General features: G+C 43.4%; 1 protein-coding gene across 1 annotated transcript in view; it reads right to left on the bottom strand.

Annotated features, from left to right (window-relative positions):
• ATP8A2 (ATPase phospholipid transporting 8A2) overlaps positions 1-14,523 on the bottom strand; it is a 558,954-nt gene that overhangs the window by 143,396 nt on the left and 401,035 nt on the right. Inside the window, exon 32 of the mRNA XM_014581486.3 lies at positions 6,816-6,923. Within this exon, the coding sequence (XP_014436972.2) occupies positions 6,816-6,923 (108 nt within the window). The remainder of the gene's footprint in view (positions 1-6,815; positions 6,924-14,523) is intronic.

Here is a 14,523-nt window from a genome sequence, read left to right as displayed (position 1 = left end):
CCCTCCCTCATCACAGCAGCTCAGGGCCAGGTGAGAAGTGCCTCTCCATGGCTGCTACAGCTCCAGTGGGAACAGCTGGGTGGGGGCAGGTCCAAGTTCAACTGCCCCTAGCTCCCCATCCAGAGTGAGGAATGCAGCAAACTGTGCCCTTTCGAATCGGGGGGTGGTGGAGCTTCATCCCCCCTGCCCTTCCTAATGGAGTCCTGGGAGTGGGGTGGGGTGAGATGCTCAGAGCTGGGGAAGTCCTGGATCAGGGGTGGAGGGAGCACCCCCAGCCAGTGCCTTTCACCTCCGTGGTGATTCTGTCTCTTTTCTGTATAGTTTTATGCGCCCCTGTACAAATGGGGGAGGAGGAGAGGGACTGCAGCCCCCTCACTTTCCCTAAAGGTACCTGAAGGGTGGGAGGCTTGGGGCTAGGGCAGTTCTGAATGGAGAGCTGGTGGCAGGGGATGGCACAATTCCAACCAGCCCCTTTCACCTGTCTGGTGTTTCCGTCTCTTTTCTGTACATTTTATGAGACGCGACCCCATTCCAAGCAGATCCCATTTTCCTGGCACAACCAAACCCTGACCTTGCTTTAAGTAATAAATGGAAGTGCAGACCAAATTTGGCAGTCCTAGCTCTTGTCATTTAGGAGGAGCTCTTGAACAAATAGGCAGGCACATGGAATGACAGACAGATACATAGACAAACTAACTTTTACTAATATATAATAGATGGCTAAAGCTTGCCTTGACTTTATGTCTGGCACTCACTGAACAGAAAGGGCAAAAACAGTCTCCCCACCTGACAAATCCATTTAAGTAACCCAGGAAAGGGACAGGCAGAATTATTCCTTATCCCTATTCTTTTTACGGTACCATGCACCCCAAAAGGGGTAGGAAATAGGCAAGGCTATAGCCCCGCACCACGATGCACTTGGCCACACAGAGCATCATTAGCTGCAGCTCAAAAAGGAACTCAGTAGAACACAACAAATCTTTCCCAGGGCTCTGTAATGGACCTTTGTAATGGCACCATCAAGCCCATATTATGTACATTATAATGTACATATTTATATATAAATATAAAAAACTACTGGTTTCAATAATATCTTGAGGCAATGTGTTCCACATACCAAGAGGGAGAAGGGATCAGATTGGCACTCAGTGACTCAATGTATAGGTGTGGCCTAAAGGTTTTCGGCTCCCTAGGTGAACTGTGATTTTAGGCTTCTCATTTAACAGAGAGAAAAATGAGACATCTAGAATGAAATTTTACCTTTATTTACTTGGCATTTGAAATGAACAATGTAAAAATAAAAATAAAAATTGTAAGTGATTTTTTTCTACTTTTCATTAATCCTAACACAATAGTCTACAATAAACACACAATCTTAATCTTACAAGTACTTGTGATTCTCTTTCTATAATCTCGTTAAAACCTCTTACCAAATTTCTCAAGTCTAGCACAATACAAATTCTTTGTGGGTACAATGCTCTCAGGATCATGGCTTGTAAGACAGTAGAACCGCTGTTGTAGATCGCTGACCGACCTTCACAACAACACTGACTCAACTGTATGACTGGACAACCCTGGGCTATTGAGAATGACTGAACTGTGAGACCCTACCCCCGACAGCACTCTTTTGGAGCTATGCCGTGACCCATTTTAACTGTATTTACATACGCAGCCATGCTCCACAATGTGAAATAAAAAATATAACTCAACTTCTGACATGGCTGTGATACACTGTTTTACAAGTACAATAATTGATACTTTCATTTATAAGAAGTAACATATTAGTATTTTTTAAATACTGTAGAGAAAAAATTCACTTCCATCTAATTTTGCATCCCTTAAAACCTCATGCCCCAGACGATAACCTAGTCTGTCTATGTAGTTGGGCTGGCCCTGGCAGTATGCTCTGTTTGCAGAAGTTTTCATTAACAAATAGCTACTCCAAACTGGCATATGTGAACAACTCACTATGTGGAGGCAAAGATTGTAGATCCCTTTCTTTCCTCTGTACTACCTCGCTGGAGAAAACCCAACCAAATTAAAAAAAAAATGAGACTCACAAAAACAAGGGGGGCCAGGTTGAGGACACCTCTGTCAAATAATTTTAAAGGCCTTTGGTTGTGTAGACTTCTACTCCTACTTCTAGTATTGTTTAGGGAAATAATGCACTGGATTAAAAAAAAGACCACCAAAAAGCTACCAAAGAATTTCTACTTAATTTTCAAAGTGCTTAATGTATTTTATTATTGGAAAATTTACATTAAGTTACACTGGGATTTTTACTGTATTATGAAATGCATTAAATGAAACAAAAGAAACAGGTCTCTGACAGCAGAGGATAACTCTTTAATTCTAGTAGTTACTTTCCTTTACCCTCAAGGAAAAACCTGCATTTTTCCCATATAAGAATTCTCCAAATGTAATGAACAAGAGAAAGAAATACTTATTCAATAGTCTAATAAACCCCAGCAGAAACAATGCATCTTTTCAGATGCTTAAATATCTGAGACTCCATGCAGACATTTGGTGAATAGATGGAATAAAATGCTTTGCACAGCATATTTTGACTTGTGGTGGGATGCACTGGTTGTTATGGACACTATAGTAATAAGGAACTAAGCTGCTTTTAAGTGCTATAACATTTTGTGAGCAGTGTTACATTTTGAAAATTAATTTATTTAAACAACTAGAAACACTTGAATAAAAGAGATTTAAAAACAAACCATATACTTTTTACTGTGCCACACGACTTCAACACATCTTAATTATTTATATTGCAAATAGGAAAAGAGTTAGAACAAAGGCATATTTTAAATAGTCTGGAAGAAAAGAGGCAATTTATTTTACAGAATGTGGCCTTGAATGGTCCCAGCTTATTATGCAACAAATTACCTCTGTGCAAATTAATGCAAGTTCTACAGAATCTTCCTCCATCTTAGGAGTCCTTCCATTAGTTTCCAGAGGTAAAAAAACCCCTCTTTTTCACCTTCTCTCCCTTCAAAGCATACAAACTAGACAGCAAAAATAGGATAACACTTTGACACAGTGGTACAGTTTAAATTAAATTTTATGCTGAAATCATCCATTATATTACATTACTCCCTTTTCCGCACAAAGCTCTTATACCCTTGCTAGGATGATGAACAACTCCATAATGTCTCTGATAGCTGATTACTGATCTAAGAACAGCTATGCAAGTATCGGACTACATTCATGATCTCACTCAATCACTCACAAAGTAAATGTTGCGCTCTCCATGAGAATTAGTATTGTTTTACCCCCAGCAAGAGATTAATGTCGTATCTCAAGCCATCATTTGTTCTGGAAAACCAAAGAGTATAAAATAACATGGCTTAAGTAGAAAAACATTTTCTAGAAAGTATTCAAGCAAAAATAAAATACATTAGTTTTCTGGGACCTCTGGGTTACATTGTGGTTAACGTGAATTTCAGCCATGGTCTTTTTGTTTTGTTTTGCTATTTCAGTAGAAGAAGTTCTAAAAAAATCACTGAATTTTGGAACTGAACTCTGGAGTCCAAGCTTTCTACTATGTGGGATAGTTTACTTTGAAACTTGTGCTTAAAAAATACTGACAAATTAATAGTGACATTAGGGGTGCATCTACACCACACCTGTAGCTCCCCAAATTGCATATTTTATTTCGATCTAAATAAAGAGCTATTCCAAAATGTCTGTTACTCCTTGTGGAACAAGAGTTACAGGGACGCTGGAATAGCGCACCCGTTATTTCAAAATCTATTTAGAAATAACAGGCGCATTTAAAGATGAAGAATAGCTATTTCGGGATACTTCTGGTATCCTGAAATAGCACCGCTGTCTAGATGTAGCCTACGAATCTGCAGTTCTAGACTGCAAAAATTATTCATGGTTGGATATGAGACTAAATAAAATTTCAGCCTAATTTATGAAAATGTGAATTAGAGTTGCTGATGCAAATGTGCACTGTGAAACACACTGAGGATTTTATGAAATACTATCAAAGGAATTTGATATTGTCTCTGTCCGTCATATGATGGCTGATCCCTTCCTGTCAACTGTCATTCTCTCCCCTTGCTTTAGAAAGCTGTCTATGATAATCTACTATAATCTCCATTTTCCTTTGCATTCTACCACAATATAATGAAATATTTATTAGACCCAGAACCAAATGGAAACAGAATGATGCCAGAATTACTCATTTACTATATGGAATTATGTGATAAGCAAAGTTACAAATCATTAAGTTCACGAGTGCTTTGCGTTTCTTATTTTCTGATGTGCAAAGATGACATTTTATAAAAATCAATGTGCTTATATCCACTATTATAACCATTCTCAGTTTGCCTTTTCCTCTTCTCTATAAACAATGGCATCTTTACAAATGTAAAGGTAACTCCAAACTTGCTGTAAGAGCATCTTTTCCAGTAACCTGGGGTATGTCTAGACTACATGCCTCTGGCAACAGAGGCATGTAGATTAGGCTCCCCGGCGTAGGAAAATGAAGCGGCGATTTAAATAATTGCAGCTTCATTTAAATTAAAATGGCTGCCGCGCTGAGCCAATCAGCTGTTTGTTGGCTCAGCACGCTAGTCTGGACACTCCGCGGTCGACATCAAAGGCATTTGTTGACCACCCTGTTATACCTCGTGGGATGAGATTTACCGGGGTGGTCGACAAATGCCTTTGATATCGATCACGGAGCGTCCAGACTAGCACGCTGAGCTGACAAACAGCTGATGAGCTATGCACAGCAGCCATTTAAATTTAAACAAAGTGGCGATTATTTAAATCGCCGCTTCATTTTCCTATGCCGTGTAGCCTAATCTACATGCCTCTGGCGACAGAGGCATGTAGTCTAGACATACCCTTACTCTGATTGCACTGGAGTTTGCTTGGAGTAGTATTTTACAGACTATTTACTGACTGAAACAAAAAACAGGACTATGTAGCACTTTAAAGACTAACAAGATGGTTCATTAGGTAATGAGCTTTCGTGGGCCAGACCCACTTCCTCAGATCAAATAGTGGAAGAAAATTGTCACAACCATATATACCAAAGGATACAATTTAAAAAAATGAACACATATGAAAAGGACAAATCAAATTTCAGAACAGAAGGGGGATAAGAGGGGAGAAGGTAAATGTCTGTGAGCTAGTGTCAAAATTAAGCATAAGTTTAAACAAAGACATTAATTATCTTACCCATTACAAAGATAGCTTCCCCAATTATCACCTCTAATATCATTAGCTCACAGACATTTACCTCCCCCCCATCCCCCTTCTGTTCTGAAATTTGATTTGTCCTTTTCATATGTGTTCATTTTTTAAATTGTATCCTTTGGTATATATGGTTGTGACAATTTTCTTCCACAATTTGATCTGAGGAAGTGGGTCTGGCCCACGAAAGCTCATCACCTAATGAACCATCTTGTTAGTCTTTAAAGTGCTACATAGTCCTGTATTTTGTTTCAGCTACACCAGACTAACACGGCTACATTTCTATCACTATTTACTGACTGCTCATTTCCAAGGAGGCTCCTTTTCTAAATACTCTCACAGAAGAGGTTTTTGACAGGCTTAATACTCTCTGTTCACCACAGGTTGAAATAATGACACTGAAAAGTGAATTGCATTCCCTGCAATCACTGACATTGAAGGAACAAATCCAGAACTCCATTAATATTGTCAGGGGACCCATAACACAGAAGTTTCCCTTCTATTTCTGACCAATCCTCAATTGTTTTCAGGTACATTCTCTGCTTTCTTTTTAACAAGTTACAGGGAAGGCATTGTAGAAAATGAAGAACATGAATAGAGGAAATACATAACCTACATTTTTTTAAAAATATTAAATTTTTGTTTGGCGTTCTGTCAAACCTTTATTACCCAGAAATCTCCCAAAGACAGTACAGATTGCACCTCTGAAAACTGGCACTCTCTGATCCGGCAACATCCGTGGTCTGCAGGACCATGGATGCTCTTGGACCAGAGAACCCGGAAGCCTAAGGGCTGGAGGGCCAGCCAGGGGCAAGGGCAACAGGGCAACAGGGAGGCAACTTGGGGGCAGCATGGGACAAGGGTTAGAGTCCCCTGGCAGCCCCATGGAGTATGGGGCTGGAGCCAGAGCCCCGCAGAAGCCCAATGAAGTGTGGGGCCATGGCCCCGCGGTAGCCCCATGGGAGCACAGGGCTGGAGCCAGAGATGGAGCCCTGCAGCAGCCCATGGCAAGCAGAGCCAGAGTCCCAAGGCAGGAACTGGAGCCTGGGCTGCCCAGGGAGCTAGCAGCAGCTGGGCAAGCAGTCCTGCCAGGTTGGGGGAGGGGGAGAAGGGAAGCATAAGGCTGGTTGCTTCCTGGGGCAGCCTGCCAGCAATGGACTTGGGGGCCAATGGCAGGGGAACCTCCCCTGGTCCAGCAAATTCTCTCATTCACAACCATTTAGATTGCAACAGTATCAGACCAGGGAGGTCCAAACTGTATTAATGAAGAGCCAAGGCCCAGTCCCACCCAAGTCCATAGAGATCTACAGCATGTACCGTGACTCTGAGAGCCAAACTCATAGGTTTTAATTACTGTTGCAAAATTGTAATACTTGCAGGGGTGTTTTAATAAAAGCTTAGGTGCACTCACTGAAGGTGCTTCCTTTACATCCTAATGCTGCATGAGCACTGCCAATAATACTACTTTCCTAGTATTGTTGACAATTCTAGTCTTCTTACTACAAATACTACTTTCCCTGTACTGGAATTGAAGACAAAAGGCTGCGGTCAGAAAGCCCATTCACCAACCTTTCCTAAATCAAGCATGAAAAACTAACCTGTCCAAGCATGTCTGGTGCAATGGGAATGGCGGGCCAGATGGCAGAGTAGACACCGAAGAACACCAACCAGAGCAGCATGCTTCCCCAAACGGCCAGGTGGCTAAACTGTAGAGGTGACAAAAGAGAACATCAAACAGCTCATTTTCCACTTAATAATGTCTATGTTACTATAGTAATAGAAATGTAGCTGTGTTAGTCTGGTGTAGCTGAAGCAAAATACAGGACTATGTAGCACTTTAAAGACTAAGAAGATGGTTTATTAGATGATGAGCTTTCGTGGGCCAGACCCACTGAGGAAGAACCACGAAAGCTCATCATCTAATAAACCATCTTGTTAGTCTTTAAAGTGCTACATAGTCCTGTATTTTGCTATGTTACTATACTTCTTCTAGGAGTCTTTTTCTGTCCAGATTTGTCAGTCTCAACTCAAAGTTAATCCACTGTACTTGGTTTTAGGCCAGTGGCACAGACTGGTTTAAACAGCACAGAACAGCTCCACTTTTTAATCTTTTCTCCATGACACAGCAGACAGACGGCTTGTTCAGCTAGCCTCTCTCACTTACAGCCTCAGAAACACATTAGATTCTCCTTAGAATGCTGAGGTGCCCTCTAACTCCTGGTTCCTATTTTATTCATCCTGGGTTACATGATGCACCAACCTGGATGTTTTCAAAGATATAGGTTAGAGATCACACCCACAAAAGTCTTATTATGCCACTGCATGTATGCATATAAACCATGTGCACCACTGATACCCATCACTGGAAGAATCATACACATTGACTACAAGAAAAACCACTATCTATTATGTACTGATTATTTAAAAAATGTGTGCTAGGTGATTTATGGATATGCAAGAAAATCAATCCCCTGAAGAATCTACAGAAGAATGATGGTAAACAAAGCAATATAAAGTGATCAAGCAGATGCACTGCATAAGTTGACTACAATGGGAGGTCATAAATGCCTGTGTACTTTACATATACACTATTGTCAAAGGAGGGCTTTGAGACATAAGGTGGAAAGCTGAGTTTACCTTTAATACCGAAGAAGTGAATGCTATTTTACTTGGGTTCTCATACACTATCAATGTGTTATTTCCCATTTAGAAATATCACATAGAGCAGGGGGACTATAAGCCAGGAAAAAGTTATGTTTGTGAAACAGTCACTGATTTTGCTAGTTGGCAAATCACTCCAACTTCTAGTGCTGCAATTTAGTCATTTGTTAAACAAGTAAAATAATACCTGCTTTACATAGGTACTGGAAGGCTTAATTAATGCTAGTGAAGAGCTTTGAGATCCTGGATGAAAGGCACAACAGATGCAGGGTATAGTTCTTAACAGTAAATGCATATTTTAAATGCTGATCACAGACCTATATTGAACTTCCTGATTATGTGATCAGAGAAGTGTGTTAATCCATGTTTTGAGATGTGAAGGCTGATGACCTTTCTGGAGTAAAATATGATGGACCATCAGGTCATTTAACAAGGTCCTATTGTACTAGTTTGCATTCTCACATGTATGTACTTTGACAGCTTATACTATGGGCTCAATCTTACAAGGTGTTAGCATTGCTATCTCCCACTGACTGTAGTTTTGATTGAGAGGCACTTAAAACACTTGCCTAGGTCCTTCCCTAAATAGGGATGAACATAAGCACATACTTAAGTGCTCTCCTGAATCAGATTCTTCTTTGGTAGCTAAGGGTGCTGAACACCTCCTAGCATTCAGCTCTTGTGGAGCTGCTTCAGGAATTCTTATTTAAAGAAAAAACAGAATTACAAGAAAAAACCCTGCAAAGATTATATTTTCAGAGCAGATTACTGCAGCAATTTCAAGCCATAAACACTGTTCAGGCTGAAGTTCTGCTATACATTAATCAAGTCACTAAGATTAAAAGAGACAAAAATAAGCAGAGGAAGATCTATGGGTTTCGTTGGTTTTTGGGGTTTTTTGTGTGTTTTGCTTTTTAATAGGTGTATTTATATGGAATGGGGATGAACTCACATCTTCCCCTCATCTTGCTCCAACTGCACTGCCCCACTCTGCAAACTCTTCATGAGATGCTTCTCTAATCCTACCACAGCTTTAAACTCTTCAGCCTCGCTTTCATGTTGTGCTGCTGCCCCTACTTACACCTCTTCTTCTCATGTCCTCCCCATCTTTCTTCTTATGGTCCCACTAATCACTTCTCCCTCATCTGTGTCCTTTTCCAGCTTTCAGCCTTGTGCCTTCTTTCACGAGCCCTAAGCTTGGAACTTCATGTATGTCACGTGCCTACTCTCTTCTGCCTGCCATCTCTCCTTAAAATACTTAATCTGTGTTGCCTCTCATTTTAAAGTACTATGAACTGTCTGGGTATGTCTACACTACAGTGTTATTTTGAAATATCTTATTTTGAAATAGTTAATTCGAAATAGCTTATTTCGAAATAACACATCTACACAGAAAATGCATTTCGAAATAGTGTTTTGCTATTTTGAAATAGCGCATCCACACTGAGTAGACACTGAATTGCATTGAAGGCTGGCTGGAACCAGATCCAGCAGGGCATCAGGTCAGGAGTTTAATTGTGTGGCTGCTGCCTGAGGCTATCTGAGGCTTGTGCTTAAAGGAACCCCCCACTCCAGGCAGCTGGTTCTCAGCTTTCCCTGCTTGCTTGCCTACCTCGTTGAGGGACAGCAAAGCATTTGTGTCTCTGCGTGCTCTGATTGCCCTCACTCGGGACACCACAGCACTCTGCAACATGGAGCTGGAGTGGCCCCTGGGCACTCTGTTGCTTCTTGTAGATGCATTGCTGTGAGCCTGGCTGCACTTTCTGCAGGCTGCCATCCAGGAGGTCCATTGGGGGCTGTCAGTATCCAGTAGGCCCTGCGGGAGAGCTTAAACCCTGAGGAGCACTAAGAACCTCCCTGGTCTGCCCCACTGGGGGCTTGTGCCTCATTTCTCCCCCACATCGTTCCACTTACCCTTCCAGCTCTCCTTCCTGATGTCAAATAAAATACATGTATTTTCATGAACACAAACTCTCTTTATTTAACAAAACTGGGGGAGGGGGATGAAACTGGTGAGACTGGAGAAAGGAGGTGAGAGGGGAGAAAAGAGGGTGGGAAAATGGAGGGGAAACCTGAGAGGAGGGAGGTGGAAGGAGGAAGCAAGGGGAAGAAGGGGGAGAGGAAGCTCAGGGCTCGGAGTTGGGGGTCTTGCCGGACCAACTTGATTTTCATGTGAACCTGCTCCTGGGTTCGCATGTGGCCTTTGGTGGCCAGGCTGGCAGCTATCCTGCCATAGATGGCCGCATTTCTCCGTCTAGTGTGGAGATCATGGACATTGGGGGCATCCCTTCCAAACCTGAGTAAGGTCCACCCTGACCTTCATCCTGGACCAGGAAGGCACCTGCCTTCTCCAGGTCCTGGCAGGCTCCTGGGAGCTGGCGGGCTGCTCTTGGGGAGCGATGGAGGGCTGGCTGCCAGTGGCTTGCTGGCTCATGTTTTGGGGTCCCTGGGTCATGGGCAGTGACTGCTGGTTCTGGGCCAGCAGGCTTGGAGCTGGCATAGGCACTGTGGCCAGTCAACTCCTTTAAGGGCTCTGAGGAGGGAGGGAAGGGAGAGGAGTGTTCTTGGTTGAGGCTGGAGCGGCCACCAGGGCACCCTGGGAAGGCTGGAGGCCCCCTATTTCGAAATAAGTGTCTACACAGCACTTATTTCGAATTAGCTATTTCGAATTTGGCGTTATTCCTCGTAGAATGAGATTTACCAAATTCAAAATAAGTGCTCCACTATTTCAAATTTATTTTGAAACAGCGGTTTGGCTGAGTAGACACTAGTAAAGTTAATTCAAAATAACGGCTGTTATTTCAAATTAACTTTGATGTGTAGACATACCATCTGTGAATATTTTGATGTACAAAGGTAAAAACCAGAAGTAACTGTTGAAAGTTTAAAATTGATACAAATCAAAGGAACAGCTGCCTCCAGTTTTCTCATGTTGGTTTAGGTATCCTGTCTGTCGAAACTCATTTGTAACCTCTTTTGTTGTATATTGTTACATATAGTCCGGCAGTGGGCTCTTCTGTAAGTGTTTTGTAAAGCACCCATTGCAGTGCAATATGTAGCAATATACAACAGTAAGTCATTCTGAGCTGTGCTGCTCTACAGATTTATCTGTACATCATGGAACTGCCATTGGTCTCATAGACTCATAGACTCATAGACTTTAAGGTCAGAAGGGACCATTATGATCATCTAGTCTGACCCCCTGCACCATGCAGGCCACAGAATCTCGCCCACCCCTCTTAGAATAATCCTCTCACCTATGTCTCAGATATTGAAGCCTTCCAATACTTTGAAGGCCCCAACATGCAGAGAGTCCTTCAGCTGTGATCTGTGCCCAATGCTACAGAGGAAGGCGAAAAACCTCCAGGGCCTCTGCCAATCTACCCTGGAGGAAAATTCCTTCCTGACCCCAAATATGGCGATCAGCTAAACCCTGAGCATGTGGGCAAGACTCACCAGCCAGACACCCAGAAAGTTCCCTATAGCAACTCCTATCATCCCTCCATTGACCTATTTCCAACTGGAAATGAATGGTCAATTAGTTACCAAGATCATGTTATTTCATCCAACCATCCCCTTATCATAGAATCAGAACTGGAAGAGACCTCAGAAGGTCGTCAAGTCCAGCCCTCCGCTCTAGGCAACCAATCCCATCTAAATCAACCCGGCCAGGGCTTTGTCAAGCCGAGACTTAAACACCTCTAGGGATGGAGACTCCACTACTTCCCTAGGTAACCCATTCCAATGCTTCACTACCCTCCTAGTAAAATAGTTTTTCCTAATATCCAATCTGGACCTCTCCCACCACAACTTGAGACCATTGCTCCTTGTTCTGCCATCTGTCACTACTGAGAACAGCCTCTCTCCATCCTCTTTGGAACCTCCCTTCAGGAAGTTGAAGGCTGCTATCAAGTCCCCCCTCACTCTTCGCTTCTGCAGACTAAACAGACCCAAGTCCCTCAGCCTCTCCTCGTAGGTCATATGCTCCAGACCCCTAATCATTTTGGTTGCCCTCCGCTGGACCCTCTCCAATGCGTCCGCATCCTTTTTGTAGTGGGGGGCCCAGAACTGGACACAGTACTCCAGATGTGGCCTCACCAAAGCCGAATAAAGGGGAATAATGACATCTCTGGATCTGCTGGCAATGCTCCTCTTAATGCATCCTAATATGCCATTAGCCTTCTTGGCTACAAGGGCACACTGTTGACTCATATCTAGCTTCTCATCCACTGTAACCCCCAGGTCCTTTTCTGCAGAACTACTACTTAACTGGTTGGTCCCCAGCCTGTAACTATGCTTGGGATTCTTCCGTCCCAAGTGCAGGACTCTACACTTGTCTTTGTTGAATCTCATGAGATTTCTAGTGGCCCAATCCTCCAATTTGTCCAAGTCACTCTGGACCCTATCTCTGCCCTTAAGCGTATCTACCTCTCCCCCTAGCTTAGTGTCATCTGCAAACTTGCTGAGGGTGCAATCTATCCCCTCATCCAGGTCATTAATAAAGATATTGAACAAAACCGGTCCTAGAACCGAACCTTGGGGCACTCCACTAGAAACCGACCTCCATCCTGACATCGAACCGTTGATCACTACCCGCTGGGCCCGGCCTTCTAGCCATCTTTCTATCCATCTTACCGTCCATTTATCCAATCCGCATTCCCTTAACTTGCTGGCAAGAATATTGTGGGAGACCGTATCAAAAGCCTTGCTAAAGTCAAGGTATATAACATCCACTGACTTTCCCATGTCCACTGAGCCAGTTACCTCATCATAGAAGCTAATCAGATTGGTCAAGCACGACTTGCCCTTTGTGAATCCATGCTGACTATTCCTGATCACTTTCCTCTCATTCAAGTGTCTCAAAATGGACTCCTTTATGATCCCTTCCATGATTTTTCCAGGAACCGAGGTAAGACTGACCGGCCTATAGTTCCCTGGATCGTCCTTCTTCCCTTTTTTGAAGATGGGCACTACATTTGCCTTTTTCCAATCATCCGGGATTTCGCCCGATCTCCACGACTTTTCAAAGATAATGGCCAAAGGCTCCTCAATGACATTTGCCAACTCCTTCAGTACCCTTGGGTGCATTAAGTCTGGACCCATGGATTTGTGTACGTTTAGTTTTTCTAAATAGTTCCTAACCTGTTCTTTACCCACCAAGGGCTGTCCATCTTCTTCCCATCTTGCGTCGCTTAGCACAGAAGTCCAGGAGCCGACCTTGTCCGTGAATACAGAGGCAAAGAAAGCATTGAGTACTTCAGCTTTCCCCACATCCTCTGTCACTAGGTTACCTCCTTCATCCATTAGGGACTGCACACCCTCTCTGATCACCTTCTTCTTGTTGACATGCCTGTAGAAACCTCTCTTGTTATCCTTCACATCCTTAGCCAGTCGCAACTCCATTTGCGCTTTCGCCTTCCTGATAACCCCCCGGCATTCTCGAACTATACATTTAAGCTCCTCCCTAGTCATTTGTCCAAGTTTCCACTTTCTGTAAGCTTCCTTTTTGTGCTTAAGTACACCAAGGATTTCCCCTGTAAGCCAATCCGGTCTCCTACCAGGTTTGCCTCTCTTGCTACGTGTCGGGATGGTTTCTTTCTGTGCCTTCAATAAGGCTTCTTTAAAATACTGCCAGCTGTCCTGGACTCCTTTCCCCTTCATGTTAACATCCCAGGGGATTCTTTCCATCAGATCTCTGAGGGAGTCAAAATCTGCTTTTTTGAAGTCCAAGGTGTGTATTTTACTACTCTCTTTCCTTCCTTTGGTCAGGATCCTGAAATCTACCATCTCATGATCACTGCTTCCCAGGTTGTCACCCACCTCTACGTCCCCTATTAGTTCCTCCCTGTTTGTGAGGAGAAGGTCAAGCTGTGCACGGCCCCTGGTCGGATCCTTCAGCACTTGTACCAAGAAGTTATCCCCAACATTCTCCAAAAACTTCCTGGATTGCCTGTGTACTGCCGTATTGGTTTCCCAACAGATGTCAGGGTGATTAAAGTCCCCCATGAGAACCAGGACCTGCGATCTGGAAGCTTCGCTCAGTTGTTCGAAGAAAGCCTCATCTACCTCATCCACCTGGTTCGGTGGCCTGTAGCAGACACCAACCACAACATCACTGCTGTTTGCTCCTTTAAACCTGACCCATAGACTTTCAACAAGTTTTTCTCCCTCTTTATACTGGAGTTCAGAGCAATCATAGTGCTCTCTTACATATAGTGCAACTCCTCCTCCTTTTCTCCCCTGCCTATTCTTCCTGAACAATCTATACCCTTCCATGACAGCGCTCCAGTCATGCGAGTCATCCCACCAAGTCTCTGTTATCCCAATTAAATCATATTTCTTGGCCTGGGCCAGGGCCTCCAGTTCTTCCTGCTTGTTGCCCAGGCTTCTCGCATTAGTGTACAAACACTTCAGGTAACCAGTTGATTGCACTATCTTCTCCATTCGAAACTGGGGTCCTCCTTTCTCGCTCCTTGCTCTATGCATTTCTTCCCGGTATCTGACTTTCCCACTCCCCTCAGGGTTTTGGTCACCGTCCCCCGACGAACCTAGTTTAAAGCCCTCCTCACTAGGTTCGCAAGCCTGCCCGCGAAGATGCTCCTTCCTCTCTTCGTTAGGTGGATTCCATCTCTTCCTAACAATCCT

This window comes from Pelodiscus sinensis, chromosome 1 (genome assembly GCF_049634645.1).
Source record: "Pelodiscus sinensis isolate JC-2024 chromosome 1, ASM4963464v1, whole genome shotgun sequence".
NCBI lineage: Eukaryota > Metazoa > Chordata > Testudines > Trionychidae > Pelodiscus > Pelodiscus sinensis.
The sequence above is the reverse complement of the archived record's forward strand: the minus strand, read 5'-3'. Positions and strand labels throughout refer to the sequence as shown.